The 21,274-nt window shown below is 61.1% G+C and overlaps 1 protein-coding gene and 1 long non-coding RNA gene across 9 annotated transcripts in view; one reads left to right on the forward strand and one right to left on the reverse strand.

Moving 5' to 3' along the window:
• Positions 1-3,577: 3,577 nt before the first annotated feature.
• KCNT1 (potassium sodium-activated channel subfamily T member 1) overlaps positions 3,578-21,274 on the reverse strand; it is a 92,085-nt gene continuing 74,388 nt past the window's right edge. For 4 of the 6 annotated variants that reach the window (XM_033238591.1, XM_033238590.1, XM_033238589.1 and 1 more), the window contains 12 exons: positions 19,592-19,764; positions 18,090-18,161; positions 17,765-17,899; positions 17,390-17,501; positions 12,742-12,843; positions 12,288-12,371; positions 12,017-12,145; positions 11,371-11,391; positions 10,161-10,485; positions 8,478-8,540; positions 4,842-4,926; positions 3,578-4,694 (listed from right to left, as the gene is read on the reverse strand). In XM_033238591.1, coding sequence (XP_033094482.1) covers positions 4,574-4,694; positions 4,842-4,926; positions 8,478-8,540; positions 10,161-10,485; positions 11,371-11,391; positions 12,017-12,145; positions 12,288-12,371; positions 12,742-12,843; positions 17,390-17,501; positions 17,765-17,899; positions 18,090-18,161; positions 19,592-19,764 — 1,422 coding nt within the window. In that variant the 3' untranslated portion in view covers positions 3,578-4,573. The remainder of the gene's footprint in view (positions 4,695-4,841; positions 4,927-8,477; positions 8,541-10,160; positions 10,486-11,370; positions 11,392-12,016; positions 12,146-12,287; positions 12,372-12,741; positions 12,844-17,389; positions 17,502-17,764; positions 17,900-18,089; positions 18,162-19,591; positions 19,765-21,274) is intronic. The other 2 variants (XM_033238595.1, XM_033238593.1) reach the window with 1 other exon arrangement.
• LOC117099175 lies at positions 11,231-14,199 on the forward strand. Of its 3 annotated transcripts, none has more exons than XR_004443728.1 (4): positions 11,231-11,799; positions 11,857-12,819; positions 13,056-14,014; positions 14,145-14,199. It is a non-coding gene; the product is annotated as an uncharacterized LOC117099175 (long non-coding RNA). The 3 variants fall into 3 exon arrangements; XR_004443727.1 differs by having other exon boundaries at positions 13,056-13,322; positions 13,501-14,188; XR_004443726.1 differs by having other exon boundaries at positions 13,056-14,188.

A 21,274-nucleotide genomic window follows, 5' to 3' on the forward strand; every position in this document is an offset into this window, starting at 1 on the left:
CCTTCCTGTCCCCAGGGGCCCTCCAGGAGCTAGGGCTGCGGGGAGCTGGCTGGTCACACTGCCTGCTGTAAAACCATGGGCCATCGAGGGGTCTCTTTAAAACCCTACAGCCTGGACACACATCCAGGCCTGAGGTGTGTGCGAGAGGTGGAGGAGGGCTGATGTGCTGGTCATGTGACTCTCCATAACTTGGGGACTTAACAAATCCACTATCAGTCTCCATCTTTTTTTTTTTTTTTTTTTTTTGAGACGAAGTCTTGCTCTGTCACCCAGGCTGAAGCGCAGTGGCATGATCTCGGCTCACTGCAGCCTCCTCCTCCCGGGTTCTCAAGTGATTCTTGTGCCTCAGCCTCCCGAGTAGCTGGGATTACCAGGTTCCCACCACCACGCCCGGCTAATTTTTGTATTTTTAGTAGAGTTCGGTTTCACTGTGTTGGCCAGGCTGGTCTCGAAACTCCTGACCTCAGGTGATCCGCCTGCCTCGGCCTCCCAAAGTGCTGGGATTACAGTTGTGAGCCACCGTGCCCGGCCAGTCTCTGTCTTTTTTTTTTTTTTCCAAGACGGAGTCTTGCTCTGTCGCCCGGGCTGGAGTGCAGTGGCCGGATCTCAGCTCACTGCAAGCTCCTCCTCCTGGGTTCATGCCATTCTCCTGCCTTAGCCTCCCGAGTAGCTGGGACTACAGGCGCCTGCCACCTCGCCCGGATAGTTTTTTTTGTATTTTTTAGTAGAGACAGGGTTTCGCCGTGTTAGCCAGGATGGTCTCGATCTCCTGACCTCGTGATCCGCCCGCCTCGGCCTCCCAAAGTGCTGAGATTACAGGTGTGAGCCACCGTGCCTGGCCAGTCTCTGTCTTTTAATTGGTGTATTTAGACCAATGCATTGCCATGTAATGTGATGACGGGTTTCGTGGGATTGACATCTGCCACATTCGTAACTGTTTTTCTATTTGTTGCCCTTGGTCTTAGTTTCTATCTCCCTTTGTTTTCTGCTGCCTCTGGTTTCAGTTACACATTTTATATGATTCCATAGTTTTTTCTTTTGTAGCATATCAATTATAATTTCAGATAGAGAAAAAAAAGAAAAATAAGTATATTTTAGTGGTTGCTGTAGAGTTTGCAGCTAATCCAAATCCAGGTGCAAGTTACACTGTGTTGCTTCTCAGGTCACATGGTAACTTGTAACTATGACCCCCGTTTCCTCCCGCCTGTCCCTTTTAATGTTGCTCTTACATTTCACTCACCCGTAAGCGAGAGTCACCCAATACACTGTTAGTATTCTGATTTTGAGCAAACAGCTTTCTTTTCTTTTTCTTTTTTCTTTTTCTTGTTTGAGACAGGGTCTCACTCTGCCACCCAGGCTGGAGTGCAGTGGTGCAGTCTCAGCTCACTGCAGCCTCAACCTCCTCGGCTTAGGTGATCCTCCTTCCTCAGCCTCCTGGGTACCTGGGGCTATACGCATATGCCACCACGTCTAGCTAATTTTTTTTTTTTTTGTATTTTTTGATAGAGTCAGGGCTTTGTCATGTTGCCCACGCTGATCTTAAACTCCTGGGCTCAAGCAGTCCACCTGCCTTGGCCTCCCAAAGTGCTGGGATTACAGGCATGAGACACTGCACCCTGCCCAAACAGGTTTCTGTTAGATGGATGAGGAATAAGGAAAATAAAAACAAACAAAAAAAGGAATAAGGAAAATAGCAGATTTCTCACTAAGTTTGTGTGTTTCAAATAATTCTACCATAAAGCATTACAACCAATTCTTTTAGCTCATTCTAGGCAGTGATGACTTAGGGAATTCAGTTCCTCAACCTTTGCTCAGATCCTGCTTCACTTGCTGTAGGCTTTGCAGGGGGACCTTTGATGGGTCAGCCGGACATGAGGCTGGGAGAAGTGATGGTGGACAAGGACGGCTCCGGGAGCAGGGACCCACCTTCCTGATGTCTGACTGTGCCAGCCGGGACTGTTGGTGAGTGGGCTCGGGACAAGCAGACAGGTAGGTACCCCAGGTACTCCCTAAACCCGGAGATGAAGAACATGGAGGCCAAGGAGAGCACAGAAGGTTCCAGATGCTTCAGGCAGCTTTTATTGGGCTGGCAGCTGGCATCTCACAGTCATGGACCTGCCTGGTTCCAGCCCCTGGCTCCCAGCCTTGCCCACGGGAGGATTCACAGGCCGCTGGGTGCCACCTGTGTCCATGGCTGCCCACATGAGCTCCAGGCAGAGCAGGGGGCCTCCTGCCTGGCATCCTCTGTGGTTAGTGAAGGAGCAGGGACTGCCCGCCACCTCCTCGGATGTCCAGGGCTGGACCTGAAGTGGCCTCGCTAATGGAGATTATGAACATGCTGCCACTTGCCCCCGACATGCGGGAGGGAACGGACCACTGATGTTCTCCGAGACCCAAAGTGCCCACCCAGCCCCTCCTGGGCAGCAAGCCCCCAGCCCTCTTTGGGGGACTCCACTCACCCGTGGAGAGAGGCTCAAAGGCTAAGAGGCCTCCCGGCCTCACGGTGGTGGAGTGGCCACCAGGGACTCCAGGAACACCGTCCCCATCGCAAGTTAATCCCCAACAAGTCATGTGACTCCCCCATGGTGCGTCCTAGAGGCCAGCTCTTCCCAGTGTGGGGCTCCAGGGGCTACAGCTTCCCCCACCACCACTGGAGCTGTGGCCCTCCCATCCCAGCCGCCAGGCCGGCTTTTCTCTCCCCTCTCCTCCCTGCAGGCGCTGTGCAGCCCCTCTTGCCTGGGGGCCAGGGTGTAGGTGACATGAGAAGCTGCCCAAGTGAGGCACGCTTGGGCCTGCCTGCTGCAAGGTGACTGCAGGGTAGGGTGTGCCCGCTGGTTGGATCCCGGGAACCTGATAGACCCCAGCCCTGCTGGGACAGGCTCTGGCCACTCTAGCCCAACATCAACCCCTGCCACTCCATCAAGGTCCCGGGACTTTCTGGCCCCCTGAATCCACACAGCCTTTTCCTGACCACCCATATCTGGCTCTGTCCCCCACCGAGGGCTAGTGGGCACCTTCTGAGCAGGAGGGTTCCAGGCAGGCCAGTAGTAAGGGACTAGTTAGTCGTGTGGCCAGGGCCGGCCCCTCTAGCAGCTGCTGTGTCGTTTGCCCTGACACCAGGGAAGGGCTGCACCTCAGCCTTTTTTGGTCCTTCCCCTTCAGCCTTTTGGGGTACCCTGAAATGAACGTGGTGAGGTGCACACACATCCCTGCTGGGGGTCCCCAGCAGCTGCTGACCTCAGATGAGTTCTGTGCCACTGTGGGCAGAGCCTGGGGTCTCTGTACCCACCCCAGGGACACGCCTGGCTGCAGGGGTGAGGCTGATGGGCAGCTCACCAGAGAGCCCTCCTGGACTCTGGGACCCCCACCACCAGACGGGTTTCCTGGCTACCAGGATTCAGTCACCAGTAGCCAAATACAATTTGGTTCCCGAGTTTTGGAAGGACTGTCCTGGTCTGGCTGGGGAATGGGAGCTTGCCTGTGGGGTTGGGGTGGGGACCCCAGCAGATGTTTCTAACCCTTAAAATGGGGTGGCTGGGAGGGGTGAGAGCTTTGGAACCACAAGCGGGGCAACTTGTAACTTCATGCCTCCAGAATGCATCCGTTTAATAGAAGGTTCCAGCACTGACCGTACAAACCAGTAAGGAACCAGCAGCAAAGGACGCAGGGCGGCGCTCCTGATGTCAGCCGCCGCCCGGGATCTCGCCTTGCTAAGAAGGTCCTCTCCCTCCACGTGGCCCAGCCCGGAGGCTGAATTGTGCTTCACAAGTCAGGGGTTTAGAAAACAAGGCTTTGCTTTAAAAGGTAAGTGTATAAACGGTCCGTGGAAATGCACCATCTTCCACCCAACGCCCCCCAGACGCAGTGGCCGGGAAAGTTCAGTGTGAAGTAGAGGAAACGGCGTCTTCTGCTTCTGCTCGTGACCTTCAGAAAGGTCCTTGGCAACAGGGCCCTCTGGGGCACCTGGGGATGCACCCCTCACACACGCCTGCCTTCCCCGGGCCCTTTGCTGCTTGACTTCCGAAAGGGCTCAGGACAGCAAAGAGCAGAGGGTGCCCCTCACCCGCCCCACAGAGTGCAGCATGGCAGCCCCGGCCCCCAGGCCTTGGCTGGAAGGAAGTGAGGCCGCTTGGCCATGAAAGCTCAGGCTGGTTCTGAGTTGGGTGTGGCCCACGCAGGGCTCCTGGGTTCTGGGTTCTCTTCCCCTCCCCATGCACCCCAGCCCCACCCTCCAGCACAGCCTGGGCTCGGCCCTGCAAGGTGTCTGGTCCCCGCGTTGCCCTCCCAGCCAGCCCTGGTCACGAGTTACGGTACATCTGTGTAAAGAGAAGTGGACTGCATCGGTCTGTAAAAATAGGTTAAAAAACTCTCCTCACTAGCCTGCAGGTACCCGAGGGTGAGCTGGCCCTCCCCCTGCATGAGGGGCTCCTTTCCAGGGTGGAGTCCCAGGAGCCACGGTGAGCCAAGTGTGGCATCCCCAGGGTCACGCTAGTGCCACTGTGTCCTCACACGCTCCTCCACGTCCTTCCTGAGGACCCTGGGCTTGATGGCCCGAGCTCATTGCAGGGCTGGCTCAGAGCTGTGTCTCATCGCGAGTCTCGGGGTTGCAGGACGACAGCTTGTGGCTGCAGCTGCTCTTCCGGCTCTGGGAGCTGCTGGCCACGTGAGCCAGGGGGTCGGAGCGGATGAGATAGCTGCGGGAGGGCAGAGGGGACCCTGGAGTGGACGTGGGCCGGGCAGCCCCTGCCCAGCAGCCCCACTGTGGTGCCTGTGGCCTCGTCTCCCCAGTGCCCACCTGGTGCTCAGGGGGGGTCTCCACATGGCCCACAGGTGCTACTCACACAATGTCGCTGGGCTCCAGCCTCGTGTCGGGTGGAGGGTTGATGAGGACATAGGAGAGGGTGTTCTGATGGTCATTCATCTCGTCTGCAAAGGACACAACCGGGCAGACGTCACCCCCCAGCCCTCCCCCTCCCAGCTCCACAGGGGTCCGGAGGTATGGGGGGGCTCCAGGATGAGCTGAGTCTTTCCGGCCTTCCTGACCATTCTGCTCCAGCACCTCATCCTGGTGAGCCCAGCCAGGGCCCATCCCCACATGGGGCAGCCAGGAGGGCAGCTGGGAGCCAGCTCCAACCTGCACCCCCCCTCCGGTGCCGGGTGGCATCACAGCAAAGGGGTGGGCCTGAGCAGAGGCACCAAGCACACCTGTACACACCAGCACACACGTCAGCCTGCACGCCCTGGGACGTGTTTGTTCACCTCACATGCATGCACGCCTTCATCTACACCTGCGCACACCTGTGCACACACGCACATGCCTACACACCTGCAATTCACCTCTGTATCCCCCACACGTTTGTGTCTATCTGCACAGATCTTCACAGCCACCCATACCTATGCTATCCACAGACCCCTGCACACTCACTCGTATACACACCCGCACGCCGTCCTCCACATTCACACACACCCACCTCGGCCTCCAGAGGCTGCTCAGCCCCGTCCCTCCCACAGGGCCCTGCAGCTGCTGCCGTCCCTGGGCAGGCCACTCCCACTTGCTGTGATCAGCCCTTTGCTTCAGACTTAAGTCCCAAGTGGCATCAGCCCAGAACAGCCCCCAGCTCATCCCTCTGAGAACATGGCCCTGCCCCTCATGGGAGACAGCCTGGCGTCTGGCTCATGGCGTGGGAGGGGGGATGTGTCCCATGGGGTGAAAACAGTCCTGGGAGAAACACTGCCCCCCGTCATCCCACAGTCTCCGCGGGGCCAAGCACAGGGAGGGAGAGCCCACCATCCCAGCAGTGGCCCTGGGTTCACTGGCCGGGAGGGAAGGGCCTGTAGCCTCAGTTTATGCATCTGATGGTGTCTAAGGGAACCTCCTGGATTCCTGTTCCAGGACTCCAAGGACAGAGAACAAAGGTGACCCAGGACAGGGGAACCCCAGGGAGCCTCCACCCTGGCTGCTGCCATTCCCTTCTCTCTGCCCGTCCTCTCCCCTTGGGACAGCCCTGCCATGGCCCCTGAGAAGACAAAAGTCAGGGAGGCTCCTGGCCAGCCAGGTGGGGGCCATGCTGGTCCCACTGCAGTGGGGGCTTCGGAGTTCCCACAGCGTGAGCACAGCTGCTGCCAGGGAGGCGGGGGCACAGGCTAGGACCTGGGGGGTGACCTGGACAGCTCTGCCTCGGGCCTTTCGCACACGGCGGCAGGTCATTTGGTGCCAGCTCCTGTGTCCATGCCTGCGGGGTGGGACGGCCTGACACCTGCCCCTCACAGCTGTTTTGCTGTCTTCCCAAAACCCATGGCAGGGTCTTCCCCAGGCCTTTGGTAGAGGCCCAGGGGCCTCACGTTGAGGCTGTGCAGGGAGGCACACCCACCCCGCCCTTGTGCCCACACACACCTCTGGGGTGGCCGCATGGCGGGTGGTGCAGGGAGTGGTGGTGTGGGCGGCTCTAGTAAGTACTTGCCCCCGCGCTGCCTGACTGGCTTTGTGATGAGCACCCAGTGGGACACCAAGAACAAGGGGCCACCAGCTCGTTTCACCCCAGCAGGCACAGACTGGCTGCCAGGCCTCAGCTTTTCCCCCTGGGGTGCCTGGACCACATGCTTCTGAAGTGAGCAGAGCACGTAGCTGGGCTGAGCTGGGCTGGGCTGGGCTGGGTGGTGGGTGGGGACGCTGGGTCCCAGCTGCAGTGCCGGGGCTGGGTTGTGGTCAGTCACATGGCACTGGTCCTGGCTGCCCAGGATGGGCGCAGAGGACTAGCTTCGCGTGTCCACTGTGTTTGGTGAAGGCTGGCAGCAGGTGTGCCTGGGGGCCTGGGGTGAGGCAGGGGCGAGGCAGGGGCTGGCTTTGGCTCTTCTGGTGAATGTCCTGGGGCAGGGCCACCTCACCCCTGGTCCCCAAGGCTACCTGACTCCTCCACCCAGACCCTCCAACCTTCACTCCAGGCCTCAGTGGTAGCTCTGCCCCTCACCCGCTTCCTAACCCTGCAGGCCCCAGAACTTCCAGATCCCTGGCCCTTGGCATCCATAGTCACTCCTGCCTGAATCCCCCATGCCGGGCCAGAGCTACTGCCACCCGAGCCTCAGTTTCCTCCTCTATAAACTGGGGGTAACTAGTGCCTACCCCCAGAGCAGCCGTGAGGCGGCGTGAAGACGGGGTCTGTGTATCGGGGCTGAGGTGGCTCCTCCTGCTGTGTGTGTGGGGTGGGGGGCTGCACGCTGGAGGGGCCCCAGGATGCTGCCCACCCTCCCTGCAAAGAGAGTGACTCTTCCTGTTCTGCGTCCTGGCCTAGGGTCCGCTTGAATCCAAACGGGGGTGCAGCCCCAAAGCCCTGGCACCTTCATCACCCCAGGCATGTAGGCCGAGCCCAGGAGATGCCTGCCGCGCGAGTCCTGTGAGCCCTCGACCCCCAAGCCTGCCGTGGTCGCGCCTGCCCTGGAGCCGCAGCAGGAGCCGCAGGAAGCCGTGGCGGGTGAGGGGAGCGGGAAATGCAGGCGTCCCACTCATGAAGGCCACTAGCTGCAGGTCCAAGCGCCACAGTGCCCGGCAGAGCGAGGGTCTTCCATGAGCGCCATCGTAGGGAAAAGCACGGAACCGGGAGAGGCTGACGCTTTACTTCCGTGGCCGCTCCAGGCCTGGCCCTGCCTCCGGCTGCAAGGCCATCCTGGCAAACATATCCCGCCCGAGCTAACACCTGCCTGGGCTCAGGAGGCCCTTCAAGCTCCTGGGTTACCCTGTAGGGAGGGGTGGCAGCGGGGGCAGGCTCTGAGTTCCCCTGAGGCTACCAGGACCCCAGGGAGCGCCCCAGCCGGGACTCTGCTCTGAGCGCTGACGGGGCACAGCATGTTCTTGGAGGAAACAGGGTGCTGGGTGGCTGAGCACCCAGAACAGAATGGGATGTGGAGCAGCTGTGCCCCAGACGAGCAGGAAAAATCCCCTCGTGGAGCCCCAGCTGGGGGATGAAGGTTACCATCCACCTGGCCTGGGCAGCCACAAAGCCTGCCCACTCCTAGCGGCTTGGAATCCCCACCCCTGCATCCAGCCCCGGCTTCACCGAGCTCCTCCCGAGGCCCTGGCTTGGGACCATGTGGGTGCTTCCTAAGAGCAGAGGGGCTTGGGGTCCTCGGACCGCTTGTGGGGCTGGCTGTAGGCCAGGGTGGCTCATCGTAAACAGCAAAGCAGGAGAAGCACCAGAGTGAGCCTGAGAGCTGGGCAATTGCCACTCCGCCTGGCGGCCAACAGCACCTTGACCAGCACAAGCCCCGGACCTCAGCCTCAGGCCCGTCCTCAACGCCCAGCCAGGGGACACTCTGTCAACATGCGAGGCTTTGCCCAGCAGGGCTGCCTGGTCTGACACCTGGGACGTGCTCTCACGGCTCCCGTCCACCTGCCTGGCCGGGACGGCGCGGCAAGGCTGCCGGCGGTGAAGGGTTGGTGAGCCCTGTGGTGCAGCGGTCGGCACCCGCCAGAGCAGAATTACCTTGCAAATATCCCAGGTTTACCCGATTCATGACATCACTGGCTGTTAAATTTGCTACGTCCTCTACAGAACACACAGAAAGAGGCACAGACAGACAGAAGAGAGAGAGTGTGTCAGCAAGCGAGGTGCGGGCGGCCGGCACAGCGGGCGGGTGTGCGGGGGCAGCTGCTGCACAGGAGGCCGGCCACCCCAGGACCTGCAGCCAGCGCCAGCCACCGGAAGCGAGTCGGTCACCAGAAACGCAGTTGCTCCTCCCTTGCCAAGCTCGGGGGACAGGCAGCAGTCGCAGAGGCAGGCACCAGCTCTGGGGGTGGCCGGACAGGGCTGGATCATCCTCTGCCAACAGTCAAAGGGGGGCCACGAACGTGAACACTGGGCACCCCTCTCAGCCCTGGGAGCCCCACCTGAAAGGGCATGAAGCCCCTCCCGGGACAGGGACACTGTGGGGACGGAGGGCAGCTTCAAGGCAGGGACAGGGGGGCGTCCTCCATAGCGCCCACGAGGCTGGGGGCCAGGAAAGGTCTTCACGGGCCACCTGTTCCCCAAACCCTGGCCTCTGAGTCTCCTTCGGGCCCACAGGCTGGCCCAGCCCAGTGACCTGTGAGCATCTCCTGGGCCAGCCCTGAGCTCCTGCCTCTGCTCAGGGGACTCAAGACCTCGACCTAGGTGACGGACGTAGGAAGCAGGGTTGGGAGACCAGGCACCCCGAAGGGACAGAGGCAGCCCTGAGCATTGGACACATCCCCGAGATGGAACAAAGGGAGGGTGGAGCCTTGACACGGCCCAGGGGTGGATATCACTGGGCAGTGGCCCAGTGCCGGGGAGCTGGGGCCTGTGGCCTCATCAATGGAGGTAGCGTCTCTAGAAGGAGGGAGGGGATGAGTGTCTCTCCTCGCCAGGCAAGGCATGTAGGGCCCCCAAGCCCAAGCACATTTCCCATCACAAGGCGCAGAGAGACGGGGTTGTACGGATCTGTTGCTGAAGACGGACACTGGGCTCCCTGGACCGCAGGAGGGGCTGTGCCGTGGGAGTGGCAGCAGGCCCATGGTGGACAGAGGTGTGTCCTGGCATGGGCTGTTCCCCTAGTCATCCCCCCCAAGACAAGGTCCCCCCTACCCTGGCTGCTGGGAGGGCTGGGGGAGGGGGTCCCCAACACAGTCTTGTCCTCTGCGAGAACTCGGGGGCCCTGGGTATCCGCTGTCCAGCAGGACTAGCTGCAGCCTGCTGGCCCATTGCTAACTGACGCCCTTGACTTGGGGAACCCAGCCTCGCCCTCTCCACCCCACAGCTGCCTCCCCTGGCTGAAGGGTTCAGCCAACTCCTGTCTCTAATTTGGCAGAGAGGGAAACTGAGGCCTCAGGGCAGTGGGAGCGAGCGCCTCCCTATGGGGCTCAGCACTTAGGGATGCCATAGGGTCCTGTGGCCTCCCAGCACCAGGGTGGGCCATGGCCACTCCCCTCCTCCACCCTCCTCTGCACAGGACCTCTGCTGGGCCGTGGTGGTGGTGCCCACAGCTGACCCCACAGTAGGGGCAGGCAGCGCATGGCCAGAAAGGCTGGCAGACAGACGGACGACAGACAGGATGGCCCAGGCCCTGGGATGCCGTGGCCAACTGTTCCTGGCTGTGGTCTGACCCTGGCCCAGTCTGTCCGTCCTGCCCCCACCCACGCCGGGCGCCCTTACCGTAGCCGGTGGTGGGCAGGCCCAGGTGTTTCATGCGGTTCTTCACCAGCTCCGAGAGCTCCTGGCGCTCAGAGCGCCGGTACAGGCTGAGGCGCTGCTGGCTGATCCACTCCGCAGCCGCCGCCCGGCCTGCCTGCTTGGGTACCTTGCGGCTCAGCCTCCGGGCCCACTGCAGACTCTTATGCCGCAGCAGCCGGTGCTCCACGGGGTCACTGCCGCCCGTGTGGCGGCCGTGGGAGCTGCCTCCAGTGCCAGCGCGCGAGCCCCAGGGCCCCCTCGCTTCCCGTGTGTCCTCACAGTCCTCCATGTTCACCGAGATCTGGGACTGGGTAGGGCGGGGAGGGGTGAGGCGGCGGGGAGGGGTGAGGCGGCGGGGAGGGGCAGGGCTTAGGAGGAGGTGTGGGCTCTGGGGCTTGGGGCCCACGTGGGAGCGGCTGGGGGTGTCAGGGAAGAGGACGAGGACAGACCCCAGGGTGCATGTGCCTCCCGCCTCTGGAAAGAACGTGCCTGGTCCGAGGTTTCCTTCTGAGCTCAGAGTGCCGGGCCACCCACCCTGCCCGGGCCTGGTCAAGGGATTCGCCAGGCTACTGAGGGCAGCTCCCTTCACCTCTCTGGGCCCTTCTTTCTGTGGGTCCGGCTGGGGACCCATCTGGACCCCAGCACATCCTGGCCTTGCCCTGGGGGGTCACCCCCTCTGTATGTCAATTTCTCCATCTGCAGATGGGCCCTGGTCCCTCTTGCAAACACACCCTTCGGAGGCCCTGAACCGGGAGAATGTGAGGGGCCAGGGCCTGTGGGGTGTGGGGTGCTGGGAAGAGGCGGGCCCTCCACCTGGGCGGCACCTTCAGAAAGGCCTGGGAGGCTGGGGGCTGGATGGTCAGGCCAGAGGGGCATGGGGGCTGCCTGCCTTGGTGGGGCCTGGGGGAGCCAGGGCTGGGCCTGGGAGGGGCGGGGGTGCAACTGGTGTCCAAACTCACAGGCTACTCCCCCAGGCCTCAGTTTCCCCACCAGTGCAGGAGGGAGTGACTGTCAAGAGCCTTCTCTGAGCCATGCTGGGGCCGACACATCCGCGGAACCCACTCCCGCCTCGGCTTCTCCAGGGCCCTGTGGGGGGGCAGGTGGGTGGGTGGGGCCTGGCAGGCTTCTCCACGTGAGGCTGCGATGCTCTGGTGTTTGGCAGAGGCTGTGTGGGCGCAGAGCGGGCACTTACCTGGGCTCTGAGGTCGTGCGGCTGCAAAGGAAATAGGCACAGTCTGGGACCTGTGGGCGTGCCCCTGCCCCCCACATCGCCTCAGCCTGGGGTCTGCATAGAACACACTTAGGGCTGGCAGGCACGGTGCCCACCGCTGTGTGGGCTGCAGCACAGGGGCTGCCCATCTTCTTCCTCAAGCCTCCCCTGAGCCTCTCTGCCCCCAGTAGGGGTCATGGCTGCTCCAGCTGGAAGCACTGCATATGGGCACACGGACCAGACGGAAAGAGCTGCCGGCAGTGGCAAAGCTGATCTAGTTCCCGACACTGAAGGTGGGGATGGCGTGGGTCACACAGGACAGCGGGGCTGCCACGGTCCCAGCCCCCGGAAGCTGGGGATGGCGTGGGTCACACAGGACAGCGGGGCTGCCACGGTCCCAGCCCCCGGAAGGTGGGGATGGCGTGGGTCACACAGGACAGAGGCTGCCACGGTCCCAGCCCCCGGAAGCTGGGGATGGCGTGGGTCACACAGGACAGCGGGGCTGCCACGGTCCCAGCCCCCGGAAGGTGGGGATGGTGCGGGTCACACAGGACAGGGGCTGCCACGGTCCCAGCCCCCAGAAGGTGGGGATGACGTGGGTCACACAGGACAGGGGCTGCCCCAGAACCTCCGAGGTGGAGAAGACGTGGCTCTCTGTCCGGTAGATGCCGATGGGGATCTCGGCGCTGGAGGAGCAGAGTTTCTGGAAGAGGCGGCCGTACGTGCGGATCCACAGGTCGTCCTCCGTGATTTTCATCTGCAGGGCAGGAGCTCTGAGTCGGCCGGGGCAGGTGGCGGCACCCAGAGCCTCCTGGCCACTGTGAATTGGGGGCGGGTGCCCATCCACCCACTCGGGACAGCCTAGCACACCCCAGCCCGGCCCGGCCAGGGGCACTTACGGCACAGAGGTACCCCGATCCCGGCGTGGTGTCCAGGCCCAGCAGCAGCCGGGTGATGGTGATCATGTAGTCCTTCACGAAGGACTGGCCAGGGAGGGAGGGGGCCACAGCAAGGCACACGGGCATGGGCGTAGGACACAGGTCCACACCCCACTGGCCACAGGCTCGCCCCCCTCACGCACACACACAACCACCAGGTACCCAAGCACCACATGACCCACAGGCAGAGTTCTGGAATGCCTTTTCTAAGAAAACGCACTTGCCAGGCACCCATAGGTCAAAAAGGGCCCAGAAATCCCCAGGGCAAGGACAGGGCCCAGAGGTCTCCTTGGAATCCAGGGAAGGTCGTTCAGAGGGAGGCCTGTCACTCAGAGTGGGGACCAGGCTGCAGAGCCGAGGGCATGACGGGGGTCCCACCCAGGAGCCACCCTCCTGCTGCCGCTTCCCAGCTGACCTGGTAGAGCAGTGTGTCCAACATGCTGATGCTGAAGACGCGGCCGGCGGCAAAGGGCAGGCGGAACATGAAGGCCAGGTTAGAGCTGTTCTCTCGCTCCCTCTGTGGGAAAGGAGGGGCCTCAGATGGGCTGGTGCTGAGGTCCCTTCAGTGGCACGGCAGCCACGGAGGCAAGGGCACTGTATGTGCACGTGTGCACCATACATGTGTGTGCATGGGACCTGTGTGCACATGTGTGCATGGTGTATGTGTACACAGTGTGTGTGTGCATGTGTGCACACACCAGCAGGCCTGAACAAGCTGTATCTTCCCAGACACACTCAGGGCAAGAGCCCGGGAGGAGTGATGTGGGGCTCTGATGAGAAGACGGACTCCCGGCGGCTGCCATAGGCACTGCGTTTGGTCAAGTGCCCTGCTCTTGCCATCCCAAAATTCCAAATCCTCCTGATAATCCTCTCCTGCACTTTTTTAAGTGGTGTTGGAGGGCGCGTGGGGCCTGGGCTGAAGAGGAGCAAGCATCAGGCTGCCTGCTGTCCTTGGCCTCCTGTCCCGGCGCTCCAGGCTCACCATGGACCCGCTGTGTGAGTTTCCTGGGGCTCCCGTAACAAATGACTGCAAACTTAGCAGCTAAAATGACACCTGTCTCCTCTCTCCCGGTTCTGGATTTAGGAGTTTGAAGTGTCTCTGGCTGGATCCAGGCCTGGGCAGGGCCCTGCTCCCTCTGGATGCCTGAGGGGCTCCTTCTCTCGCCTTTTCCAGCTCCTGGAGGCCGCCTGCCTTGGCTCGTGGCTCCCTCTTCCCTCTTCAGAGCTGGCTGTGCAGCTGCTTCCCACCGGACAGGGACCTCTGGCCTTTCCCTAGAAGGACCCTGACGGCGTGAACCTGCTGGATGCTCCAGGGGAATCTCCTATCTCGAGGCCCGTGACTTAATCCCATCTGCAGAGGCCCTTTTGCCACGTGAGGTGGTACATCCACGGGTTCCGGACTCGGCCGTGGCCATCTCTCGGGCCACTCTTCAGGAGAGAGCCCCAACCCTGGAGCTCGGCCTCCAAGCAAGTGTGCACAGGCAGGTGTGTGCGCCCACGGAGGCCACACTTCCCCCTGGAACCAGAACTCGATTCACAGATAAAAGAACTGACGGCGACAGGACAATCAGGCAGAAGCCCCTTTTCCTCCGGGTCCGCCCTTACTCAGTGGCCGGCGGGAAGGCTGGGGCATGAGAAACAGCGGAGTTAGTTCCGTGCGGCGTTCCCACTGTTGGAGCAAGAAACAGGTGCGATGAGCTGCGACGGGCGTGTGAGTTTGCAATCACGGTGACTTGCATCCAGAATTCCAGCTCCACTTCATGGAGATGAACATGAAATTCCTAGAACAACTTGCAATTTTAATTTTCCTTTACTCAGAACAACGCTAAACAGGAAGCAAGAACCACGACAGGGCCAGAGAGAGACATGGAAGGAAAAAGCTGGATGTTTCAGGACCTTCCAGAGATTTCCTCCTGCTTTCTGGACAAGAAACCCACTTCTTTGTTCTGCTGAAGGCCCGGCAGGTGGCGGCCCTGGAGGGACAGGAGGGCTTCAGCAGGGGCTGAGTGGGTCCCGTTCACAAGTGACAGCGAAGACAGGAGCACACAGGGGTGGATGAGCCCTTCCTGAGAACGAGACCTCCGGTCAGCGGGAGCAGGGCAGGCACCGTGCAGCCCCCGGGCGGGCAGAGCCAGCCTGAAGGAAGGCTCCTGGTGAGGAGAGATCACACAAGCTGACCATGTGAAAGCAATGAAGTGGCAGAGAAGTCCTGGGTGCTGGAGACCGGGGGAGGTGGGCGGCAGGAGGGGCTCCTCTCTCACACTAGGGCTCTGAGAACCTTCCGGAGCCAGCCCTCAAGGTAGGATGCATGTCAGCCCACCGGCAGCATCCTTAATAATAGTTTTATTCTTTTGCTTTGTGTTTTGAGACAGGGTCTCACTCTGTCGCCCAGCCTGGCGTGCAGTGGCACACTCTTGGCTCACTGCAACCTCTGCCTCATGGGTTCAAGCAATTCTCCTGCTCTAGCCTCCCAAGTATCTGGGATTACAGGCGTGCGCCTGGCCACTTTTTGTCTTTAGTAGAGACAGCGTTTCTCCATGTTGGCCAACCTGGTCTTGAACTCCTGACCTGAGGTGATCCGTTCACCTTGGCCTCCCGAAGTGCTGGGATTACGGGCGTGAGCCACCGCGCCCAGCCTTTAAATTTTTGGTATAGATGGGGATTTGCTATGTTGACTGGGCTGGTCTTGAACTTCTGGCCTCAAGTGATCCTCCTGCTTCAGCCTCCAAAAGTGCTGGGATTACAGGCATGAGCTGCCGTGCCACTGACGGCCCTGTATGCCAGCTCCACCTCCTCCCTTTTTCCTTCCGGAGTCACGCCTGGAATCCTGTCTTTATCCTTCCACTGTGCCTGGATGTAGCAGATGTTGGCTGCAGGGATTTGGGGTAACTTTTTTTTTTTTTTTTCAGTATTCTTTGAAGTAAAATACATAATATAATAAACGTACATTTTTATAATAATAAATTGGCATTAATGTCTTTTAAATAAGGGTCTGAAGCTGCCACAGGTGTCCCTCTTGGAAGCAGGTCACCGTATGCTGGCCTGTCAGACCCACGGGGAAGCTGGCGCCAAGGCTACCCAGGCTGGAGAAGACGCGGCCCCTGGTTCCTTCTACGGGATCCTTGCATGCCAGGGAGGCAGATCCCAGCCTCTCCAGTGGGCGATGGGTCAGGTGGTCCACGGCGCCCTCTCTTCCCTTGGCCCCACGTCTCTGTATATGCCTGGCCCTGCCCAGGGTCCAGGGTGTCTGTTGCACATGGACCCCAGCACCATGTCAGCCCCAGAGGAACTCACGGCTGCTTCCAGGGGCTTTGCTGACGTCCTGACTTCTCCTTGGAGGACTTCTCCCTGACTTCTCCTTGGTCCCTGTCACACAATTGCCGCAGAACCACATGACTGGAGCTGGAGCCCAGGACTGTCCACTGCCCTGAGATGGAGAGCTGGCCGCACCCGCCCTGGCAGCACAGGGCCCCAGTGGAGGCGAAGCTGGGGAAGGAGCTGGGGCTCCACAGCGGGCAGAGGGTGGGTGATTGGCGATGGCTGCCTGGTGGGAAGGCCGGTAGGAGCGTGTTGTCCGCGTGCTTGCTGACCCAACCTTCAAGCCATCTTGTGGGACAGAGAGGTGCCAGGCTGAGGCCGGAGGAGCTGCGCCAGGATGACTACCTGGACCCCGACTGCATGGCAGCCTCCCGGTCCACACTGGGTCAGACTCAGTCTTCTAGATCTGGAGAGTCCTCCCAGCCCTGGGGAGCGGCCCGGCCCCTGAACACAGAATCCTGCAAACTTCTTCCCCTTGCACGGTTTGAGCTGCAGAGCACACCCCTCTGCCGGCTGAGCCGGGCACTGGGGCCAGGGGCTCCTGCCACCGGGCAGGGCAGGCTCTAGGGTGGGCTTGGGTGGCGGGCAGTGCAGACAGAGCCCTCTCCTGTGGTGAGACCAGCTGCCCGAGCGTCCCCCTATGCCTCAGGCTGGCATCTCCGAGGCAGGTGCCCCTATTGACCTGGTGGCTGACCAGCCAGGCCTCCTTGCGTCTCTATGGGGCAGAACTGACTCTGGCTGGCCGGAACACACTTTCACTCTCCATCAGGTTCAGGTGGGACAAAGCCGTGTCCATGTCGCAGGCAGTGCCCATGTGTGTCCTCTGCCTGGTGTTGGCGGTCAGGCCTGGCCTGGCTCAGTAGTTCCTCCACGGTGTCACACTCCTCCAGCGACGCAGGCCCCAGCAGCTCACCGATGAGGACTTCAGCCCAGACCGGTGAGCTCGGGGTTTGTGTGGAACAGACGGCATTGCTGCTCCTGACCAAGGTTCTCGCTCCCTGGTCTCAGCCTAGGGCTGCCCGGGCGCCGGCCCCAGTGTAGACAAGGTGGTGCTGCCCCAGCCTGAGCAGGTGGGGAATGGGGTGGGGCTGGGGTCAGCCAAACATCAAGGCAACAGCAACAGTGCCTGTGCCCCTGCGTTCCACACCTGACACTGGGTGGTGCTCGTCATGGAGCTCCTGAGGCAGAAAGCCAATTCCAGCCCAGCCACTTGCAATCCAGGGCAGGCTCCTTCCCTCTCAGGCCCTCGGTCCCTTGTCAATACAAGGAGGCAGTGGTTACAATGAATGTGTTTCAAGGTCGGGCATAGCGGCCGGGGCAGCGGAGGAGTCTGGAAGGGCGCAGCCGTGTGCGTTACTTGTACTAAGAGCTACCAGCCCAACTATGTGGAACCACCGATCTGAGGGCTCCCTACGGGGGTTCTGACCAACTGACCATCCCAGAGCAGATGGCCTTGGCCTCTAGACACGGCCAGGCCCGGTCCCTGCTCAGGGAGATGGAGGGCTGCTACGGGCCACATTCCCAGTGCCCCACACGAGGTCAGGGAAACGTCCTGCCTCTACCTCCTGGCTCCACCATCAAGAGCCCCCCGTCCATGCTGGGCCCCCACCCCTTCTCCTGAGCTCCCCAGCAGGGGGGGGCAGGAGCCCCGCCTCCCATGGCACTGGCCCCCTTTCCCCAAGCCCCTTTCTCCCACTCTTTCTGGGCTCCTGGGGTGGCAGCTGGCACGGGGCAGGGCTGCTCACCTTTTCTAGTTTGGAAAGAGCCAGAGAGTAGCTGTCCTTGGCGCGGAACTGCATGAAGCGCATGTTGGAAGGGTGGGTGAGCTCCGTGGTGATGCTGAGGCTGGGGAAGAGCCTGGGGGAGGTGGAGGTGGCTCAGGGCGGGGCCACGGTGGCAGTGGGGGTCTCAGGGTGGGGCCGTTATGGCTGCGGGAGGTCTCAGGGTGGGGGCCCATGATCGTGTGGCTGTGGGTGGGGGTCTTAGGGCAGGGCCCATGGTCTTGGCCATGGGGGTCTCAGGGCGGGGTCCCGTGGTCATGGCTGTGGGAGTCTCAGGGCGAGGGCCCATGGTCGTGGCTGTGGGGTGGTTTGGAGCCGAGCCCCGGACGCTGGGCGCACCGGAACATGGTCTGCACGTTGACGATGGTCTTGGCGTCCGCCATGTAGTCCTCCTCGGCGCTCATGGTGCTCTCCTTGTCCACCACCACCAGGTTGTCGGCATAGATGATTCCGCACTGCAGCAGGCTGTCCAGGCTGGTGGCGGGACCAGGAGCCCGTGGCTGAGGATGGCCCACTCCCCACCAACAGACCCCCGGGATTTGGTCAGAAGGCAGGAGGACCTCAGCCCCCCACCCCACCTGCAGTCGGGGCCACCTCAGACTTTGGAAGAGGAGGGGAGGGGTAGGTGTGGAGCCCCCTTGAGCCATGGCGGGCCACGCCTTACTTGTCCACGGAGCCCTCCATGTAGTAGACCATGGGGAAGCAGCAGATGGCTTCCAGGAAGTGGTGGTCGGGCCTGTGGGGACAGTGGTCCTGGAGGGGCCCACCCGGCTCCAAGGCCTGCCCTCCCCAGGCCCAGTGAGGCCCTACCCTCCATGTGCAGAGCTGGGTCAGGCAGGGGTTCCCCAGAACCGCAGTGTATGGGACCTGGGGGATGCTTTAAGGCCAGTAGACCATTCTTTATTTTATTCAAGGGGAAACCAAGGCCCGGGAGGGTGGGACAGCTCAGCTGTCAGGATCTCGGGGTCCTCTAGGCAAAAAGGTACAAAAAGGGGTCCCCTAGGCAAAAAGGTGCCTGGGAGGAAGATCCTGGGGCTCAGAATGAGTGGAGCAGGAGGCAAATAGGACAGAAGGAGTGTCAAAGGAGGAGGGGGAAAGGGAGAGAGATGACCAGAGTGGGAGGAGCTGGGAGCCACAGAAGCTGAGAGCAGGGAGGAGCTGGGAGACAGAGGAACTGGGAGTGGGGAGGAGCTGGTGCAAGGAGGAGTTGGGAGCGGGGAGGAGCTGGGAGCCAGAGGAGCTGGGAGTAAGGAGGAGCTGGAGGAGCTGGGAGTGGGGAGGAGCTGAGAGCTAGAGGAGCTGAGAGCCAGAGGAGCTGGGAGTGAGGAGGAGCTGGGAGCTGGAGGAGCTGGGAGTGGAGAGGAGCTGGGAGTGAGGAGGAGCTGGGAGCTGGAGGAGCTGGGAGTGGAGAGGAGCTGGGAGTGAGGAGGAGCTGGGAGCTGGAGGAGCTGGGAGTGGAGAGGAGCTGGGAGCTGGAGGAGCTGGGAGTGGAGAGGAGCTGGGAGTGGAGAGGAGCTGGGAGTGGAGAGGGGCTGGGAGTGGAGAGGGGCTGGGAGTGGAGAGGAGCTGGGAGTGGAGAGGAGCTGGGAGTGGAGAGGAGCTGGGAGTGAGGAGGAGCTGGGAGTGAGGAGGAGCTGGGAGTGGAGAGGAGCTGGGAGTGGAGAGGAGCTGGGAGTGGAGAGGAGCTGGGAGTGGAGAGGGGCTGGGAGTGGGGAGGAGCTAGGAGTAGAGAGGAGCTGGGAGTGGGGAGGAGCTAGTAGAGAGGAGCTGGGAGTGGGGAGGAGCTGGGAGCCGGAGGAGCTGGGAGTGAGAAAGAGCTGGGTGCTAGAGGAGTTGGGAGTGGGGAGGAGCTGGGAGCAGGAGTGGGAGCTTGGGGGAGCTGGGAGCAGGAGTGGGAGCTTGGGGGAGCTGGGAGCAGGAGTGGGAGCTTGGGGGAGCTGGGAGCAGGAGTGGGAGCTTGGGGGAGCTGGGAGCAGGAGTGGGAGCTTGGGGGAGCTGGGAGCAGGGAGGAGAGCCCCCCTTTTGGGGAAAGCTGAGAGGACCAGGTCAGAGGCCCCATGTTCCCATGCCCTCTGCAAAGGTGAAGGGTGGGCCCAGTCGGGGAGGCTGCTGGCTGCAGGTCTGAGGGCCCGGGTGGGCGCGGTGGGCAGAGCCCAGGAACCTCACTTGTTGTCCAGCAGCAGCACAATGGGGTTTAACTCCTTGCGGGATCTGTAGTAGGCCCGCAGCGGCACGATGAAGTTGTACAGCCCGTTGCCGGCCGTCTCTGCCGAGACGATGATCAGCTTGTTCTTGAACCCGTAGGCCTTGGCGTCTTCATAGCTGTTGTGCTTGCAGCCCTGGGGGCAGATGCTGGAATCAGGGCTGGCTCCTACTGGCCACTGGAGCCCTCCCAGACCCCTCACCAAACAACCCCCCTGAACACCCAGCCGTCAGCCTCTCGGCCCACAGCCCTTTCATGGCCTACATGCACCTGGTGGGAGCTACAGGCACCACCAGATGCTACAGCTGTGCCCACAGGCGGCACAGAGCAGAGTCATGTCAGGGTTGGAAAGGGCAGTGTCCATGTGAACATGTGGTTTTGGCATGTGGCTGGAGATCCAGGCATGGGCACAGATACGTGTCGTGTGTGTGCACACACTTTTTCTCATTTTGTCCACCAAGAGGCTCAGAGCAGGGACGCCAGCAGCCGTGAGCACGCCACATGCCCAGATCTTGGTTTTCAATCATCGTTTTCCACTAAAAGGAATCAGGCTTCCTTGGAGAAGTGGTTCATTCCAGACTGGAGCTGGGGAAGGCCAAGATGTGGCTGGAACATCTCCGGTTGGAAAGCACAGATGAGCTCAAAGGGTAAGGGGGTCGTGCCAGAAACACCCAGAAACCACTTGAAGGTCCCCACCCCACCCAGAGAACCCAGGGGGTCTGAGCATCAGAATCAACAACGATCTGTCAAGGATGCTGCTGCTGCGATGACCAGCCACAGATTACAACCCACAGAATACGCTGGGGGCCTGTGGTCCGTGGAGGACACACACATGGGGAAGAAGAGGTCCCCTCCGTGGCTGAGCCCTAACACACAGCTGGAGAGAGATTCCGGAACTGGAAACTATCCACTGATGGCCGGCGTGGTGGCTCAGGCCTGTAACCCCAGGACTTTGGGAGGCCGAGGTGGGAGGATCACTTGAGTCCAAGAGTTCGAGACTAGCCTGGGCAACATAGGGAGACCCCCATCGCTACAAAAATAAAAATAAAATTAGCCAGGTGTGGTGGTGCGTGCCTGTGGTCCCAGCCACTCAGGAGGCTGAGGTGGGAGGACCCCTTGAGCCTGGGAGATGGAGGCTGTAGTGAGCTATGATCCCACCACTGCACTCCAGCCTGGATGACAGAGTGGGACCTCATCTCAAAAAAAACCCAAACAACAAATAAACAAAAAAGAACCCACTGATGGATGCTGAAGCCGCTGGGTCGAGCGGTTTGCTTTCCTGATCTCAACACGTCCCCCACAGAGAAGCTGCTAAGTCCAGAAGGAAAACAGTAATTTTCACAGTGGGGAAACCTGCTGACCCTAGTTTGCCACCAGATCCAAGTTAACATCACCAATGACCTGACAACTGACCCCTGAATTTCCAGGGAGCGCTGGCCCCACATGCAGGCAGAGTCACACCACCAAGAAACATCGGCAGACCCACCCGCCACCAAGTCACTGGTCCCCGCTCTGCAAAAATATTAAGGTCAAGAGACCCCAGGGAACATTCCAGATTAACGGAGAGTAATGAGAAAGGGGTGCTCAGACGCAGCCGGGACAGGCTCCCTGCGGGGAAAACACTGTCATGCAGGATACTGAAGGCT

Source organism: Trachypithecus francoisi, unplaced genomic scaffold (genome assembly GCF_009764315.1).
Source record: "Trachypithecus francoisi isolate TF-2019V2 unplaced genomic scaffold, Tfra_2.0 Lachesis_group16, whole genome shotgun sequence".
NCBI lineage: Eukaryota > Metazoa > Chordata > Mammalia > Primates > Cercopithecidae > Trachypithecus > Trachypithecus francoisi.